General features: G+C 45.2%; 1 protein-coding gene across 2 annotated transcripts in view; it reads left to right on the forward strand.

The window, feature by feature from the left end:
* Positions 1 to 415: 415 nt before the first annotated feature.
* The window catches only part of atp2a3 (ATPase sarcoplasmic/endoplasmic reticulum Ca2+ transporting 3), a 38051-nt gene continuing 22646 nt past the window's right edge, over positions 416 to 15820 (forward strand). For both annotated transcript variants that reach the window (XM_040011028.1, XM_040011021.1), the window contains exons 1-3: positions 416 to 784; positions 10572 to 10589; positions 10892 to 10974. In XM_040011028.1, the coding sequence (XP_039866962.1) occupies positions 667 to 784; positions 10572 to 10589; positions 10892 to 10974 (219 nt within the window). In that variant the 5' untranslated portion in view covers positions 416 to 666. The remainder of the gene's footprint in view (positions 785 to 10571; positions 10590 to 10891; positions 10975 to 15820) is intronic.

The raw sequence follows: 15820 nt of genomic DNA on the forward strand, positions 1-15820 counted from the left end.
AATGACCGCATCTACATGCTCACTGCGCAGCGGGCATCAGAGCTGCATCCGGGCTGAGTTCCCTTCACTTCAAGTCTTCGGCTCCTATGTGCACTTGTCTCTCACACGCAGCAGCAGCAGTTTTGTGTGCTGTGCTTTCAAACCTGCGCTTTGAACAGCGCCTTGTTCAAGTTCAACTCAGCCTCTGATGAGCAGCTGAAGTTTAGGCAAAAAAAGACAAACCCCCTACAAGGAGCAGCAACCATGACAGAGTATGTACAAGTTATTAACCCGCATTACACCACACGGAGCACGGGTCCTATTTCAAGGGGATATGTCTGAGGTGGCTGCGGGCGGGGGGGGTCTGCGCTCAGGTACACGCAGCCAATGAGGGCAGGAGGGAGTGCCCACAACAACCGAGAGGCGGTCCGCGTCGGCACAGACACAGCACACCTTCAGATGGGGATGAAGTAGCAGCGGCAGTCGAGCGACACAGAAAGAGCAGCGTCTGAACCGCGGATCCGGAGGTTTTCTTCACTTGGGGGGGGGACAGGTGACCGACCGCTCCCGCGTCCTTCGGTGGAAATTACTGCTCGTACACCTTCCAGGCACGCGCACCCTCCGATTCCCACAATAGATGTGACTGAACTACATTTCTGTCTGATCATCTAAGCCCGGCACACCAACATGGAAAATGCGCACACTAAATCGGCGACCGAAGTTTTAGACAACTTCGGTGTGAACGAAAACACTGGGCTGACTCTCGAACAGGTCAAAGCCAACCTGGAGAAATATGGACCGAACGGTGAGTAGCTCTATAAATCATTTCCCTCTTAAATTTGCGGCTCGTGGCTGCTGCGTGTCATGATGTATATCGATTCATTTCCCAGGAAATCCCTCAGCAGCCGTTATATTTCAAGCTGAGGCAGATCGTGCGCGTAAAAAACAGCCCCGTTCCCTCAGGCGCACAGTCAGTGGAAATGTCAGAGGCACATTCATTGATGCACATGCCCGTGTTGAAACACCTCGCAGCGAGCACATAGAAGCCCCGTCTGGGAAGGAAAGGTGTAATGCAAGCCTGACCAATCCAGCTACATCTGTGTTTGAGTTAGTCCCCCTCCCCGAGGTCGTAGTCCCCCTCCCCGAGGTCGCCTCGTGTCTGGTCTGGTTTGAAGTCATGTCAAGTGGCTTAGTGAGCAGACAGACAGCGCGCTTGTATCTCACCAAAACCAAAAAAGGGTCCACTGACCAAATACCGACACAGTATGCGCAGCTGTGTGAGGACGGGCATCCTCGGCTGTCCTGCAGAGTTCGGGCTTTGGGGCATGGTCTGTGCCGTAAATAATCACACTGAAAATCTTGAACAACCTGTTTTCACTTTCAACAGTGGTTCTTACACAGGGCCTCTACTTTGCAGTTCAAATTACACGATAACAGAGAGGGAGTAGCTGGGTCAAGTCATGTAACATTTCAGAGTGACATACTGGACCAGGCCCAGGTTGCCAGGTCTGCCTGTCAAAGCTTCTTTCAATTGAGGCTCTCAGCTGGACTCATGCTGATCATGAGGCAAGCCTGTTCAGGTCTACCTCATCGCGTACATGCACCGACACATACTGGTGTTTGCGTGGTTTTGTGTGGAGTTTGGGCCTGACACCAACGCACCTATCGCTCCTGGCCTGTCATTTGCATGTGCTGCCAAGCTGTTGAGCAGAGCCGCGCATTGTGCCAGTCGAACAGTAGCCCTTTTGTTGCAGCCAGCCGACTCTACCCAGGGGCTTGTGATGACTTCATGGAAAAAAGCAACGTCTTGCTACAGATAACATCTCTTTCGCTTTGAGCTGTGAACTTCCTGCCTTGTGTGAGCGCGCTGCAGAGAAACACTGGAGGGAGGGAATACCCCCCCCTTTTTTTTTTCTTCCAGTTTTTGGGGGCTACCTGCAAAAGGGTTATCATGTGCTTTTTCCCAAGTCAAAGCTGTTGAAAAATGACAGCAGGAGAGTTGACGGGTCTGTTTACTATTTTAGTGCATGTCCCTGCAAAGTGATGTACGGCTGCTTAACTGCTGCTTCCCCTCTGCTCGCAAACCACAGACTTTGTAGATGAAGCAAGGGCCTCATATGCGCCTTGCTGTTTTGTTCCAGGCTACGTTCGTTCAAAGCAGCTCGCGGCTGGTATGATTACCTTGCCTCCACTGACATGTGTGCACTGTCTGGTTAGCAGGGGACCCCAAACATGCGAGATCCTCCACTATGCGTCTGAGCTCAGCGTTTGCCTCGGTTTGGAGGCAGATAGGACGTGAAAATGACGCGAGCTGCTGTCCAAGTGTCGCTCCAGCTGTCTGTGTAAGGAGGCACGACACGCTAGGAAGATTACATGATCTGTTTGACTCAGAGATGACACTGTCGTGGGCCTGGTGGGACTTTATCCTCTTGCACTGCCTCTGCTGTTTGAGATGAGACTGTGTCCTGCACTATTATGTCGGTGCATAATATGGAGGTCACAAATAAAGGGAAACCACCATGAGGTTAAATATCGGCCTAGTATGAGATTGTTCCCCTGATTGTGGTGTAGATGGCAACAGGTTCAAACCTTACTGATATTTATATCATCTTTCTTTGTAACTTGTTGCTGAAACGTAAATACAGGTGAGCTTTCTATCAGCACTTTAAACGCGCTCCATCGGAGCAGCCGCCCTCAGGCTTTGTTGGAACATTAGCTCCCACATATGGAGAGAGCCTTTTCTACACAGCAGTCTGTGCTGCAGAAAGGAGGCAGCTGGCCTTTTATTCACACCTTCCGTTTATGGTCTAGCAGCAGCTCGCTTATTTGCAACTCCATTCACAGAGACGCACACTACAGGCATCCAGCTAAACTACTGTTGAGCGCTACAAGCACCTCAATTTGTGAGACAGTTTATCACTTTCATCGTTGTGAAGCAGTTGGTTGTGATGCAGCAGGAGAGAGGAAGTCGCAGGTCTGTCTCTCCTGTGTGTGGGTGCACACTTGTGGTGCTCAGTGATTGTGTGCTGCACTCATTGTTAGGAAGAGTCAGAAAAACGACACGTTTGCTCTCTAAACTTTCTTTGTTTAAAAAACCGACATTTTAAAGTAGCTGACACTCGAATGAATGAACGAGTGTTCATGGCATCAGTCTTCTTCTTAGGAATTGAATATATTAAATGATGTTTAAATTGAGAAGGATTCTTACTCGGAGCATGTTAAATAATTAGATTTCATTCATATCCTCCTGTTTTGGAACAAAGGCCCCTTCTGTGACTAATTTACAGTGTGAGGCTTTTCCATTTCCTTTCTTTATGGGTTCTGTTTTGCAGAGCCTTCAGTATAGCCTGAATGTGTTAGGATGTCACTCGACACTCCCTGGAGTATAGTTGTGCAACATTTACAAGTTAAACAACTTGGCATGACGTGTCATTGCGCCACCATTGCTCCGTGTCCAAAATGACATGTGTTTTCTGACTCGCAGATGGAAATGCTTCGAGTCAAATTGCCGGTGGCAGCAAACCGAAAGTGTTCGATTGATAAACTGTCATGAATGCCACTGAGCTTCTTCTCTTCTTTGAAGTTGTTTGAATTAAAGCGTTTGGTTACTTTCACTGATGGAAGCTGCCTGTTGTTGTTATTCTAAGGTGATTCTGTCTTTATCTAAGCTGTTTCTTCAGTCTGGTTTCTGCCACACATAATAACTACAGCTTCCTCTGGTAGGATCTCGCTCTCACACAGGGCTGTTTCTCTTCCTGTTCTGCAGATCAACATAAAAGCTGCCTGACTTAATCTCTCCTCCATTTGAAATGTGAGAGACACGCTGCTTCCTGCTCCTCCTCTCTGCCGGCACACTCACCATGGCGCTTTGCAGTGCGCGTCTCGATCACTGAAAAGTGTCCAGTTGAGACTTAAACTGCGGTAACAGTGTTGGTGTTGTGTGGGCTGAGAGAAGTTGTAGAAAAGTAATTTGAAGTCTTCGGGGTGTTGAGTCACTTCCCTGTTGTAGTGGCTCTGTGCGTGCCTGCCCAGCTGCCTTCAAAGGGACTGTGATCCTGTTCTAGCTTGTCACTTGTCTCGGCTTCTTCCCTCCCACCCCTGCATGTGTCACTCATCATCAAGCCCTTATGTTAACATGATATTGAGTCATGAGGCTCTAACACGTTGCCTGGATGCTCTGCTACAGCACGGTCCGATCCACAGAGGAGATGCATGGAGTTTGTGTTCCAAAGTGTGGGCAGTATGCAGAGCGTGTGCTGTAGCCTACACTGCCTTCAAATATACCACAAAGAGGTAACGAGCACATGAAAGTCATTAAATAGCATTCAGAGACGTCCAAGAGCAGCGTGGGTTATGGATAATCAGCTGCATGTCAATTAATGATCATTAGTGGCTGGAACACGAGAACAATGGATCAATGGTTAAATAACAGACTGAATCTAAAAGATGGCAGCAGTTCCCAGTCTGAAAGGTGAAGCCAATGGCCAGCAGGGGGCGCCTCCTCTGGTTTGGATGCTGAAGCTTGTGATCTGAGTAAACACTTTCCTGATGAGTTTGTGATTCTAATCGTTAGTTTCAAGTTTAGTACCGCAGAACGTTCATTTAGAAAATCATTCGTATTGTAAGTAAAACGTGATGAAGCTGAGTGTGCCTACAAGTTGCGATTGCACGCACATGCAACAAGCGTCCTTGCTTTTTGTGTTAGTTCCACCCAATGACTGTAGTAGTTTCTACAGTCACCGATTCTGCCCTTTACTAGCAACACTTAATGCACCCATCCATCGAGCCAGCGTCTCAATCACTTATCTGTCTACATATTGTATATAATAAAAAAGAAAATGTCACCATAACCATGCTCAGCTTGCACGTGTGGAACTATCTGAAAATGACCTCCAGCGCTCAGCTGTGACCCTCCAGAGTGTGGCCCACAATCCAAACAACGGAGCTATACGAAGGAAAGGGAAGTACAGAGTGTTGCCTTCACAGGCAGACCTGCTTTAGGAGCTGTTTTTGGCCCTTTCTGAATACGATGGTTAAAACTACCGATCATTTTGGCAAAATAACCACACATTGTTCGAAGAGAATAGTGCATTTATAGCAGTTGTTTGGGGTTCGTTTCAGACGTCGAGAACAATCGTGTCCCTGTGATTATGAACTGTTAGCAGGTGGGTGTGATGGCAGGATCACAGACATGGCTGAGAAGGGGCTTTTACATGTTAAGCATATATTTAAATGCTAGGGCACAAGCATTCACACAGCCTATAGAAGTCGCTCAACTAGTTTCAGTGGCCTCCATTGCTTCAGGGTTCACATCAGTGAAGTTGTAATCTATCAGGCACGTGATTGGACAGAAGTAGCGCTCTGGTTTCCAAACCTAGAAGAAACTCTATAAATACACAGATATTTCAGTCTGTCCGTTTGGGGATTGCTGACTATTTTCCACAGCGTCTTCGTTTGGTGGCCAGATGCCTGTTGAGATGTTCGAAAAATGGTTCTTTGCACAGCTGTGACTTTAAAGAGGAAACTCTGAGCCCTGACGAGATACGGGCTCTTTGCTAATCACCTCAAGCATGTCCTGCTCTGTTGACAGGCCCTCTTCCTTTTCCTCTATAATTTGACAGCAGAGCTGAAGATACTTAGTGGCAATATGTGGGGAAAAGCACTTTATTGGATGCTTATTTAAACTTGCATCTGATGTAGAAAGAGCAGTATGCAGTGTGCGTGGGGTGTGAACAGTTAGAGAGCAGTGTTCTTTACATTAAGGCCTAAATATAGATGTCGTATCTCTGGTCTTCATCAGCACTTTCACTCTTTCGTGGCTCAGTCGAGCATGGCGTGCAAATGATCGATGCAGTAAAATAAGCAGGACACTTGCATGCGTGCATTTAGAACGTGAGAATGATGCTACAGTTTGATTTCAGCATGCTCTATCTTGTGCAACAACCAAAGGGAAAAAACTCGCTCTCTTTTTCCCTGACCACAGCTTTGATGACGTCAGATACAGTGCAGCCAATGGACAGCTGCAGCGGCCGTTACCCTCAATCTCATGTCGTAACTGGCTCGAAAAGAGGAAAATCTCCACTTTGAAACTAAATTCAGTCTCTCTAATGACGCAGACTTTCAGAGAGAAGCTGCACAAAAGAGCCAATCTCCTTTCAGCTTTGACAGCTGATGGTATTTCTCCTCTGTGGGCTCAGCAGGGGAAGAATCACGACTCTATCAGTTAATCGATATCATCGCAGCTAATGCCAAATTGTATTGAGCAGAACATCCTACGTCCTTTTTGTCCCCACTGTGCATGTTAATATAATTTTCCTTCCACCAAAATGAAACCATTGTTCCAACTTATTTTGACAAAGTTTGTATAATGTGAACTGGGAAAACGTTAATGCTGTTCTTATTCTGCTGTTAGGGAAAACTTGGTCCTTTGTTGCTCAAGAAATCTTGACTTATTCTAACTTTATATTTCAGGATTTTTCCTGAAATATTTCAAAGAACAGCAGAATTTTTGCCGGCAATAAAAACTTTACAGAAACTGAGCTGTGCTTCCACTGATGTTTGAATGACTGCAGGCTAAAGGATTCACTACTTCAGAAATTGGTCCAATACTGTTTCAAATAACTGAATCAAATATATGTGACATTGAGCCAATTTGGGTTGGCTCAAAATTTGACAAGATGTTGTCAGTTCCAGTAGCAGGAATCCCTGTCCTCTAGCTTTTTCTTTGTGTGGGAATTTGCATTTTGGGGAAAAGCCACATTTTGGCTGGGTCACCAGTGAACATTTCTATGCTTCTCTCAAACTGAGTTGTTATCACTTCAGAAGTCATCAGATTTTCCTCTAACTACACAGTCACCATTTCTGCAGCTCCAACACTCTACGACTACTTTCACTGTTTGTGACTAAACAGCTGCTCCCCTCAGCTTTGTTGCGTGCTGCTAAATAGCATTAGCATGCTACACTAGAATCCTCGTGTTCTCATTGGCGTTTAGCTCAAAGCACCACAGTTAGCTTGGCTGTGTTGACTTAATCTTCTTTTGTTTGAGCGGAGCAGCTTTAATCCACTATGAACGATTTCTGGGGCTTAAATGACTGAACATCGGCCGTATGTGAGGACTTGATGTTCTTGTAGTAACTTTAGCATCACTGCTCTTGTTCCTGTGGTAGCAGATCTTTAGGGTTGCCTGGCAGAGGTCAGGGATTCCTAAAGATGGTCGCTGATACTCGCCCACGTGACGTAGTTCGATATGAGCTCCTCAGAATAGGGAAGCCCTCTGTCGATATTTATGTAAAGGAGAGAAACTTTGACATTATCACACTGCGGATGTCTGTTCTGCAGTCACTTACAGTGTTCTCTGTGTAGCGGAGATAATGATGTTAGGGTGGAGAATGAAGTACATTTATCATTCACATTTGATACGGTTAATGCATTCAGACCTTTTCCAGTGGGACAACACATTTAGTGGATGTAGGAAGCTATCATTAGGGGTTACCATCATGCTATTTATAGACCTGTTTTGCATTCAGGGTTAGTGGATGGAGCCGAATCCTTCAGCTAGTGCCCCGAGCAGTACACGCCTCACCACACTGCCTCCATACTCCTTCCTCCTTCACCCCCGTGCTCCTCCTCAATCGATGGGTGACTGTAAGCTGTGTGCTCGGAGGTGTGTCTGCTTGTCTGCATGCTAATGGTGTTTTAGTAGCAGGCCAGCAGTGAGCTTATCTACATGAGAATGTGTGGGGGCTTGATGCCTGCATGCTACATCAAGGTCCCACTGATTGCATAATAGTTATTCTTGGTCAATTTTGACAGACACTTGCACATTACCTTGTAACGCACTTGTTTTCAAGGAGTCTTCATGAGTCAAGTCGCCATGGTAACTGCTGAAAACTTTGTTGTGTTTGTAGTTTTCACAAGTCAGCCTGGATTCTGGCTTGTTAACACTCCTTAACACACTCAGATGTGATGTTTACTGGGATTTTTAATGATCTGGCCTGTAATTTGTTAATGGACTCAGAGCAAAAGGGGGGGGGGGGGGGCAGCTCGGACTGTGAGATCCTTTATCGGCAGATTGTTTGCAGCGCAGAAAGAAAGATGGACTGTTTCCTGCTTTGCTTCCTGATGCTCTGAACACAGAGAGCATCTCACTGTTGCTGTTGTTGGCAACTGTCTCCAGGAAGTGTCTCCCTTCTTCTAGGCACTGCTCAGTTTTTCTGTTCTGTGTAAACAGCCTCTTTTATTCATTGTCTGGGCTGGGAGAAGGGAGGAGGAGGTGGGGAGGTGCTGTGGGGACATGAGGAGAGAGAGAGGTGAAGTCAGTATTCAGGAATGTGCCTGGGCAAGCCTCGCGTTGACAGAGCCCGGATGACTGGGAGGGAATCCTTGGCAGAGGGAAGCCGGGGAACCCCGTTCAACACCTCCATCTCTTTTCCTCGCTGTATCCCCCACCCTCGTGTCTGTCTCGTCCTTTCAGTCAGCCCGTCTTTGTCTCATGCAGTCGGGTCACAGCCAGCCTGTCTGCCATAAAAACATTATACAACCGGGGAGGCACAGTTATGGGGAAAGAGGCTTATGTCACACTGGTGGAGCATGGAAAACAGCAGAACCCACTTCTCCACATTTCTGCTGCTGCTGGCAGAGTGCACTCAGAAAACCCTTCAGATGGCAGGTTAGAAAAGCTATTCACAGTGACTCATCAGCTATTAATACACAGTCTGAGGAGGGTGTTTTGTGGAGCGGAGAGAGCTGACCACAGTGTGAGGGTCAACCCCCGCAAGATGGTTGTTTTCTAATACAGAAATGCTAACAGATCAGCTGCAGGTTTGACCTTATCAAACCTTATCAAGTGCACATTGAAGTGGTGGCCTGTGTGTAGTTTTATTAAAGTAAATAAAGGAGCCTTTTCATCTAATTTGGCATGCTCCCCGGTTGCTTTTAGCATCTCTTCTCCACCTAAAAACACAGTTTATTTCTCTCTGCGCCAGCGAGTGGAAGGAGTACCGAGGCCTCGTGTCACGGCCTCTTTCCAGTTCCTCTCTACACATTAGACACACGTGTTGCACAGTGTGGTCGGAGCATGCAGAGAAACACGGGGTTTCCACTGCTTAAAGGAGAATGCTGCTATTATTGAGAGCTGCAGCCCACTGCCTTCTAAGTATAGCTGCTTTTCCACAGTCATTCTGTAATGAGGGCTGTAATTCAAGCTTTTACTTACTTTATATGCAGAAAAAGCTTCACTTAAAAGGAGTGGATTAAAGAATAATATTTTTTTGATTCCCTTAGTCGGTAAGAAAACACGCACACTCTCCTGGAAAGAATTCATAACTAATCCCGCCGAAGCAAACGCGTCCAGTGATGCATCCTCAGGTCGTTTGCTACGTCCGACCTGTTCAGTCGTAACTTTGCACTGGACCCGATATGGGCCCGACAAACACGGCGACTTTGCTTTTGTCTCATTGTGGTGACACTGATAAACAGTGCTTGTCAATTGGAGCATTTTTAGAACATGACTGATGTGTTTTCTACTCTTGCCGCTGACTCATGTACGTGGGGGGATGTCGGAATGCCAAAAAACAAACAATTTCTCCTTTGAAATGTCGATTAAGCCTGAAAATGACAAGAAAATGTTACAGAACGGAGCAACATGCTGAAATTTTGGTGATTGTTTTTGTGGGATATTAGCTCGTGGATGAACAAAAGGGTTTGGTGCAGTAAACAGAATGTGCACCAGTGCTGAGAGCAACCTGTTGCCTTGATAAACTAACACAGATTACCTTTATTATAAAGCTAATCTTATTTCTGAACTGAAGTGGCTCATTGCAATTATAACTAATCTATCCAATCACTCTGTCTAATCTAACTTACACTAGCATCGGGAGCTTTGCTGCCGCGCTCAGAAACAGCATGGAAGCTGCAGGGATTCATGAGGTTGGACGTTTATAACAAAGTTAGTTAAAAAATTTTGTTTAGTTTTGAGCAAAAAAAGTCTCTCCCATATACGACTGTCAGCTTACTGAATAACCTGTTTGCAATCAGCAGTGACTTGATAATGAGGTCAGTCAGAGGTCGCCCGGGCCTTCAGAAATATCTGATTAATGCAACAGGCGGTGGGTATGGGTTTCCAAAAGAATATCAACTGAAGTTTTATAACTTGGCTTTTCAGTCTTAGTGAAGAAACGCTCGTCATGAAACATCTGTGAGGTGGCGAGACTGAGTCTGGTTAGCCGTTACATCACCACGAGCAGTCAAAGGTGATTGGTGGTGGTCTGTGGTTCGTTGTGCAAAACATCCCGAGTTGCACTTCCATGAGTGGCTGATCCTAGAATTGGACTTGCTGGTCATCACAACAGTAGACGTGTGATTGCATCCTGTAGTCCTCGGCTTGGAAAAACAACGGCGTTGCTGTCCTGCCTCACTGCGCGGAGCGTTTAATCATCGTAACCAAGCGGAACAATTCAACAGAGCAATTTGTGCGTGTCCGTGCATCTTAAAGTCACACTGAGGTAATTAACTGCTCTCTTCTTGTTTTTCTCCTCCGGCTCGGCCCTGCCGATTCGACTCTTCTACGACCTGCACCGCGTGACATCCACAGAGCTCCCAGCTGAAGAAGGTAAATATTGATTTTTGCAATGAGCTGTGATCCTCCTCTCTGTGCTTAATGAAGTATCCTGAGCCGGGATCTTTTCTTTCTTTCTTGTTGTTGACTGAGGGGTAATCTTGGCAGTGTCCACTATAGCAGCTACCCACCCATGGACACACAACACTGTAGATACAGCATTGGTCTTGTTTTATCAGTATTAGAGAGCTAATGTCAACACGTCTTTCCAGGACACACGTCTTTACAGCGAGAGCCTTCAACGTTAAATCAAGTGTGATGCATCGAGGTGTGCAATGTGTACTTAAACATTTCAGGCAAGTCCCTGTGGGAGTTGGTGGTGGAGCAGTTTGAAGACCTCTTGGTGAGGATCCTGCTGCTGGCTGCCTGCGTCTCCTTTGTAAGTACGACCCTGCTAATTAAAATGTGTCAGTCTCCATTTTCAGATGTACCGCTCTGGGATCTGAGACCCTGTCCAGGAAGTCGCCACCTAATAGACTGCACTGTTATTCCCCTGTTAGGATTCTGGTTACCCAGTTTGTGTGGAAACGTGTCTGTCGCAGGCTTTTCCACCCAGTGCTGATATGCGTTCAGTGCAGTCTCCTTGCTTGTGCCAAACTGGAAACAAAACTCTCAATCAAAGCCCCCGTTCCCTCAGACTGTGACCCCGGTTGCATTTTGAGGGAGGTGAAGGTCAGAGAGGGGTGGAGTGGTGCAATCCTCACTGCATAATAACTTTTTCCATCTATTACAGCACAGCACTGGTGACTTGGGATGGAATTGCTCTAGCTGTTTCTGAAAGTAGGAAAACGGCACAAAAACCGACCCAATCTATCTTTTACTGTTTCTTCTGTTAGTGACAAACGCGGAGTGCAGGCGTGGGCTTTGGTGCCATGACTTTGAAGCATGGCTTAAATTTCCTCATGCAAATCAGGCTTTCCTTACTTTTACCAGATTGTTTATAGTGGAACCTGCTCCACTGCTACACTACCCGAACACTTTACAGTGTCATCGTTGCCTGGAGTGGTGTCAGCTCAGAAACTCAAGTTTCCTTGTGACCTGATTCAACTTGAAATCCAAAGTCATCCAGCCCAGAGAGTTGACTTTATTAGAACTCTTATTTCACAGCTATTTTGCTGTTTTGTTGCTGTTTTGAATGTTTCCACTACAGCCAGGGTGTGGCTGATTCTCAGTGGACTGAATTTGAGCCCTAATCTCGGACTTATTTGTCTGCTAATTTCAATATATTCAAATTGACAGTATTAGATTCCCTGGTTCCTTTCAATGACGCACCAGTGGGAAACTGGGCAAGTTGGGACATTTTATAAAATGTGCTATTAATGTACAGCAAATAAATGAGGAACTGAATTCACAAACAGTTAGTTATGCACCAGCTTACAGTTACAGACTGTGCAAAAGCCTCATTTCTTTAGACTGTGCTTGGAGAATGGGTGCAGCAGTTTATTGAACTGTGCAAACAGGCATGGAACAGCTGGAAAGTCAATATTTGGTGTGTGCGTCTTTATTCTTGAACAGCCTGAACTCTTGAAGTGTTCTTGTACTTTTCTCTGGGTCTGGGACATCCACCCTTCCACTGATGCCGTTCCCGATGAGGCTTCAGTGAACAGTAGGTGGATCAGCTGAAGGGCCAGATGCATTTTTCCTGTTTATCCATTTCTCAAGGACGTGACTTTCACATACTGTTCATCTGATGGATGTTAGGCAGAGAGATGTAGCCTGATATTAGGATACATCAAATGTGCGATAACGATGTTTCTGTGGAAGTTAAGAAAGTATTGTTTGATGCTTGCACACATCAGCATTTGTAAGTGGAAGTGAGCGAAGGTCATTTCCATCTTTCTTTTCCAGTGAGCTTCATTGTGTCAGTGATGACACGCTTCCTGTTTTGCAGTGTGTGTGTATTGAAATGAGGTGGCAGCAGCACCACGGTAGTGTAATAGTAGTGACTCAGCATTATGTCACAGTGCCCATCAGCACAAAGGCAGGTGGGGGCACATTTAAAGTAAAAGCAGCAGATATCTGCTAAAGTAACTGAACCCTGTGACTCCTCAGGAGCTGCGCAGTACTGTCACACAACAAAGCTGAAAATGTTTTCTCCGTCTGGGCTGAGCTTTTTAACCAGCTGCCCGAAGCCCTGCTTTTCCACTATGCAACCACTTCAGTGCTTTCCATCCACCGTTTGCTCTTCCTGTCATGTGGAGAGCAGCTAGCGATGAGTGGGTCACGCATCACCAGGTTCCACACGGCTCCCGCGGCTCTCAGACACGCCCGGGCTCGTCTTGGAACATAAACGCATCCTGTTGATGATATCGCAATAATATAGTGATATGACATTTTTCTGTCATGGACGGTACGGCACAGCCCTCCCTGCCACCTCTTCTTTTGTCCTGCACTCACACGGCACACTGCACAGCATGCCGAGGAAATTACTTTATTCCTGACTGGACTGAAAATGAGCGGAAAGGCAGACAAAGGAAACTATGAACGACCCTCAGACAAAGTCTGGCTCATTGGAAGCACAATATAAAGAAAGGAGGTGACACGCAGAAGGCCACACTACACGACGTTCCATGAGTTCTCCTTTCTGATCAATATGATTTATGAATAAGGCTTTTCTGAAACTCTGTGGCATGTCGCTGTGTGTGTGGGATCTGAGGAACGCGAGCTGTATGCTGATGTTGGTGATGGAGCATGAATTTCCAAACCCATCAGTGAAACTGAGCTTAATTTTGTCTCAGACTGCCAAATGCATGCAGTGAAATTTCCACCAGAATCCCTCAATAAGTTCAAAAAGCCAAAGAAATCTCCAGCTTTTGAACTCCTGCTCGCCATGAAGGCGGGCGTTGGTACTCGGTCCGCTCTCTGAACGCGTCCTGGTTTTTTGAGCCATCCATACTCGGAGGACTGACATCGTTGCCCTCAACTCTCCGCTCAGACAGGAGGGAGATTTACCGTCCCACACGATGGGGAATGATGAGCTATCGACCGAGCTCAGGCTGCCGTGACGTATACTCTGGCTCTTAATACTCTGCAGAGAAAATTGTCCTCTGTCTTTGATAAGTCCCATCAGATAATCGAAAAATAGATCCACTTTACCCACTGCTGTCTGTGCTGCTCTCTGCTGCAGTCATTTTAGTTTCTACTCTCACCAGTGATAAAATAATGTGAAAACTATTCTCTGTTCCTCTGGGGTATCTTATTGTGTTATTATTTTATAATGAACCATAAAGGCACGATGTAGTACTGTCTAGAAACAAGCTGGACATACAGTGCATGTGTAAAGACAGCTTTAGGCAAAAATCTGCAGCTCAGCTGTTGGGTGACTGTGCTTTTGCCACAATAAACTATATCTGGTAAAAAAACGATCATAAATATCAGAGTGCAGGGATGTTTTTCATGCTTAAGCTGCCTGACGCACACAGACGTGTCTTTAAAGACTAATAGATACTGAGTGGTACTAAATGATAAGTTTAGTTTTTTTCAAAGTTTCTACAAAGTTAAATATGTGTTTATTAGTTGATAATTGTTTCCCGTGACCACTGATGTGAAGGGCAGCCTGTTTAAGAGTCTTTATCATTTTATAGTTTCAGCTGTTTGAATAATAATAATGAAAATTTCACAGTTTGAGACAAAGATATAAACCATGTTCTAAGTCTGCATTCATCAGGGAGCTGTGGACTGCACGTCGTGTGATGTTGGTAGGCATTTGTAAAATGTCACACAGGTAAATGAGCAAACTGTATGTTTTCATAAACACAGTTCAGTCGCAGATATGCTGTGAATACAACACTAGGTTAAAAAAACACAGCTTTGACTTCATCCAGTTTGTTCTTTATAATCCTAATCATTGAAATTACTCAGTGATCTCATACTTTATTGAGTTTTTATCACCCTTGCTTGTCATACATCATAATTATGCTCTGGGCAAGGCAGCTACATGTTTTTGCCATTACTCGGTGTGCACAGCTTACCCTTCATTTGATGTAATCTTGGACTTGCAAAACCTGCAGAGTGAAGTGAAGAGCACAGTCTTCTGAGAAATGCATATGAGAGTAATTACAATCATGAATCCACACAGATATTGTTTAAAAAAGTAAAGAAGACAGCTTTTTCTGCCGGGTGTGAGAAATATTAGCTTTTCCCGTGATTTCATTGCACTGTGCTGTACCTCGCTGTTGCAGTCATTTGCAGCTTCTAACTGCAGAGAAACAGGCTTGAACCCTCGGGCCATTTCCCAGCCTCTCTGCTTTCAGTGCCTCGGTTGTTAATAGTACAGGCGGTGAGCAGCCCTCTCCTTTCCTGACTTCAGATACACTGGAGGTCAGAATATTACTGCAGATAAAATAAAAATACAGAGGAAATATCCTTACTTTTAGTATCATTAACTTTCATAAAAGGTTTTATGGAAGTGAGTTTGATGTGGCTTTGATGGGCATGTTTATTGAGTCTACAAGATTTTCAACTGCTTTCAAAAAAGTATCGTAGTCATGCCTGCAATGATTTTCCTAAATACTGCCTCTGGCATCTGCCCTTCATACATCATAGTAATGAAAAAGACTCAAACACTGAAATTATTAAAAACCAAACTAAAGCCAAACTGAAACAAGAAAATCCACTCTGGAAACTAACGGATGCTAAGTCCATATGAAATGACATAAAAATACCAGTGGCTGAGTTACCACAAACTTAAGTGTCCACGTCGCAGACCTGCCTGCCCGGCGAGGTCCTTTATTGGCTGAGGGGTCAAAACTCATCATTTACACGTCAGACTGGCTCTGTAGCTGTGTACGTATTAGCCAAAATGAATGTTCAAACTGTTAATAAAAAGGATTGCCATGGCACAAAATAAGTGAAGGATTGAAACAATTTGTAGTTCAAATAACTGGATAAAGTGAGCTAGTTGATAGCTGGTTAAAGTAATAAACCAGTAGAAGATGATTAACTAGCTAAACTTTTAAGCTAAATAGCTAAATGTGAAACTCAAAGTAGCGGATAAATATTTTGAGTGGTGGTTTGGTCTATTTCAAAGACATGAGATTGAATTTCCAAGTTAGGAATCTCGTGTGAATGTAAACTTGCAGTGAGCGTGAGTTTATCTTGTAGGACTGTCTAAGGAACCTGAAACCAAAAGATGCTAAAGGCTACACAAGCTAACCTTTAAGTGATGACGTGATGAATCCTGCTTCCAGGCCCAAACTACTCTGCATTTATTAAGTCTGTTGTGT

Source organism: Simochromis diagramma, unplaced genomic scaffold (genome assembly GCF_900408965.1).
Source record: "Simochromis diagramma unplaced genomic scaffold, fSimDia1.1 OVJJ01000123.1, whole genome shotgun sequence".
Classification (NCBI taxonomy): Eukaryota; Metazoa; Chordata; class Actinopteri; order Cichliformes; family Cichlidae; genus Simochromis; species Simochromis diagramma.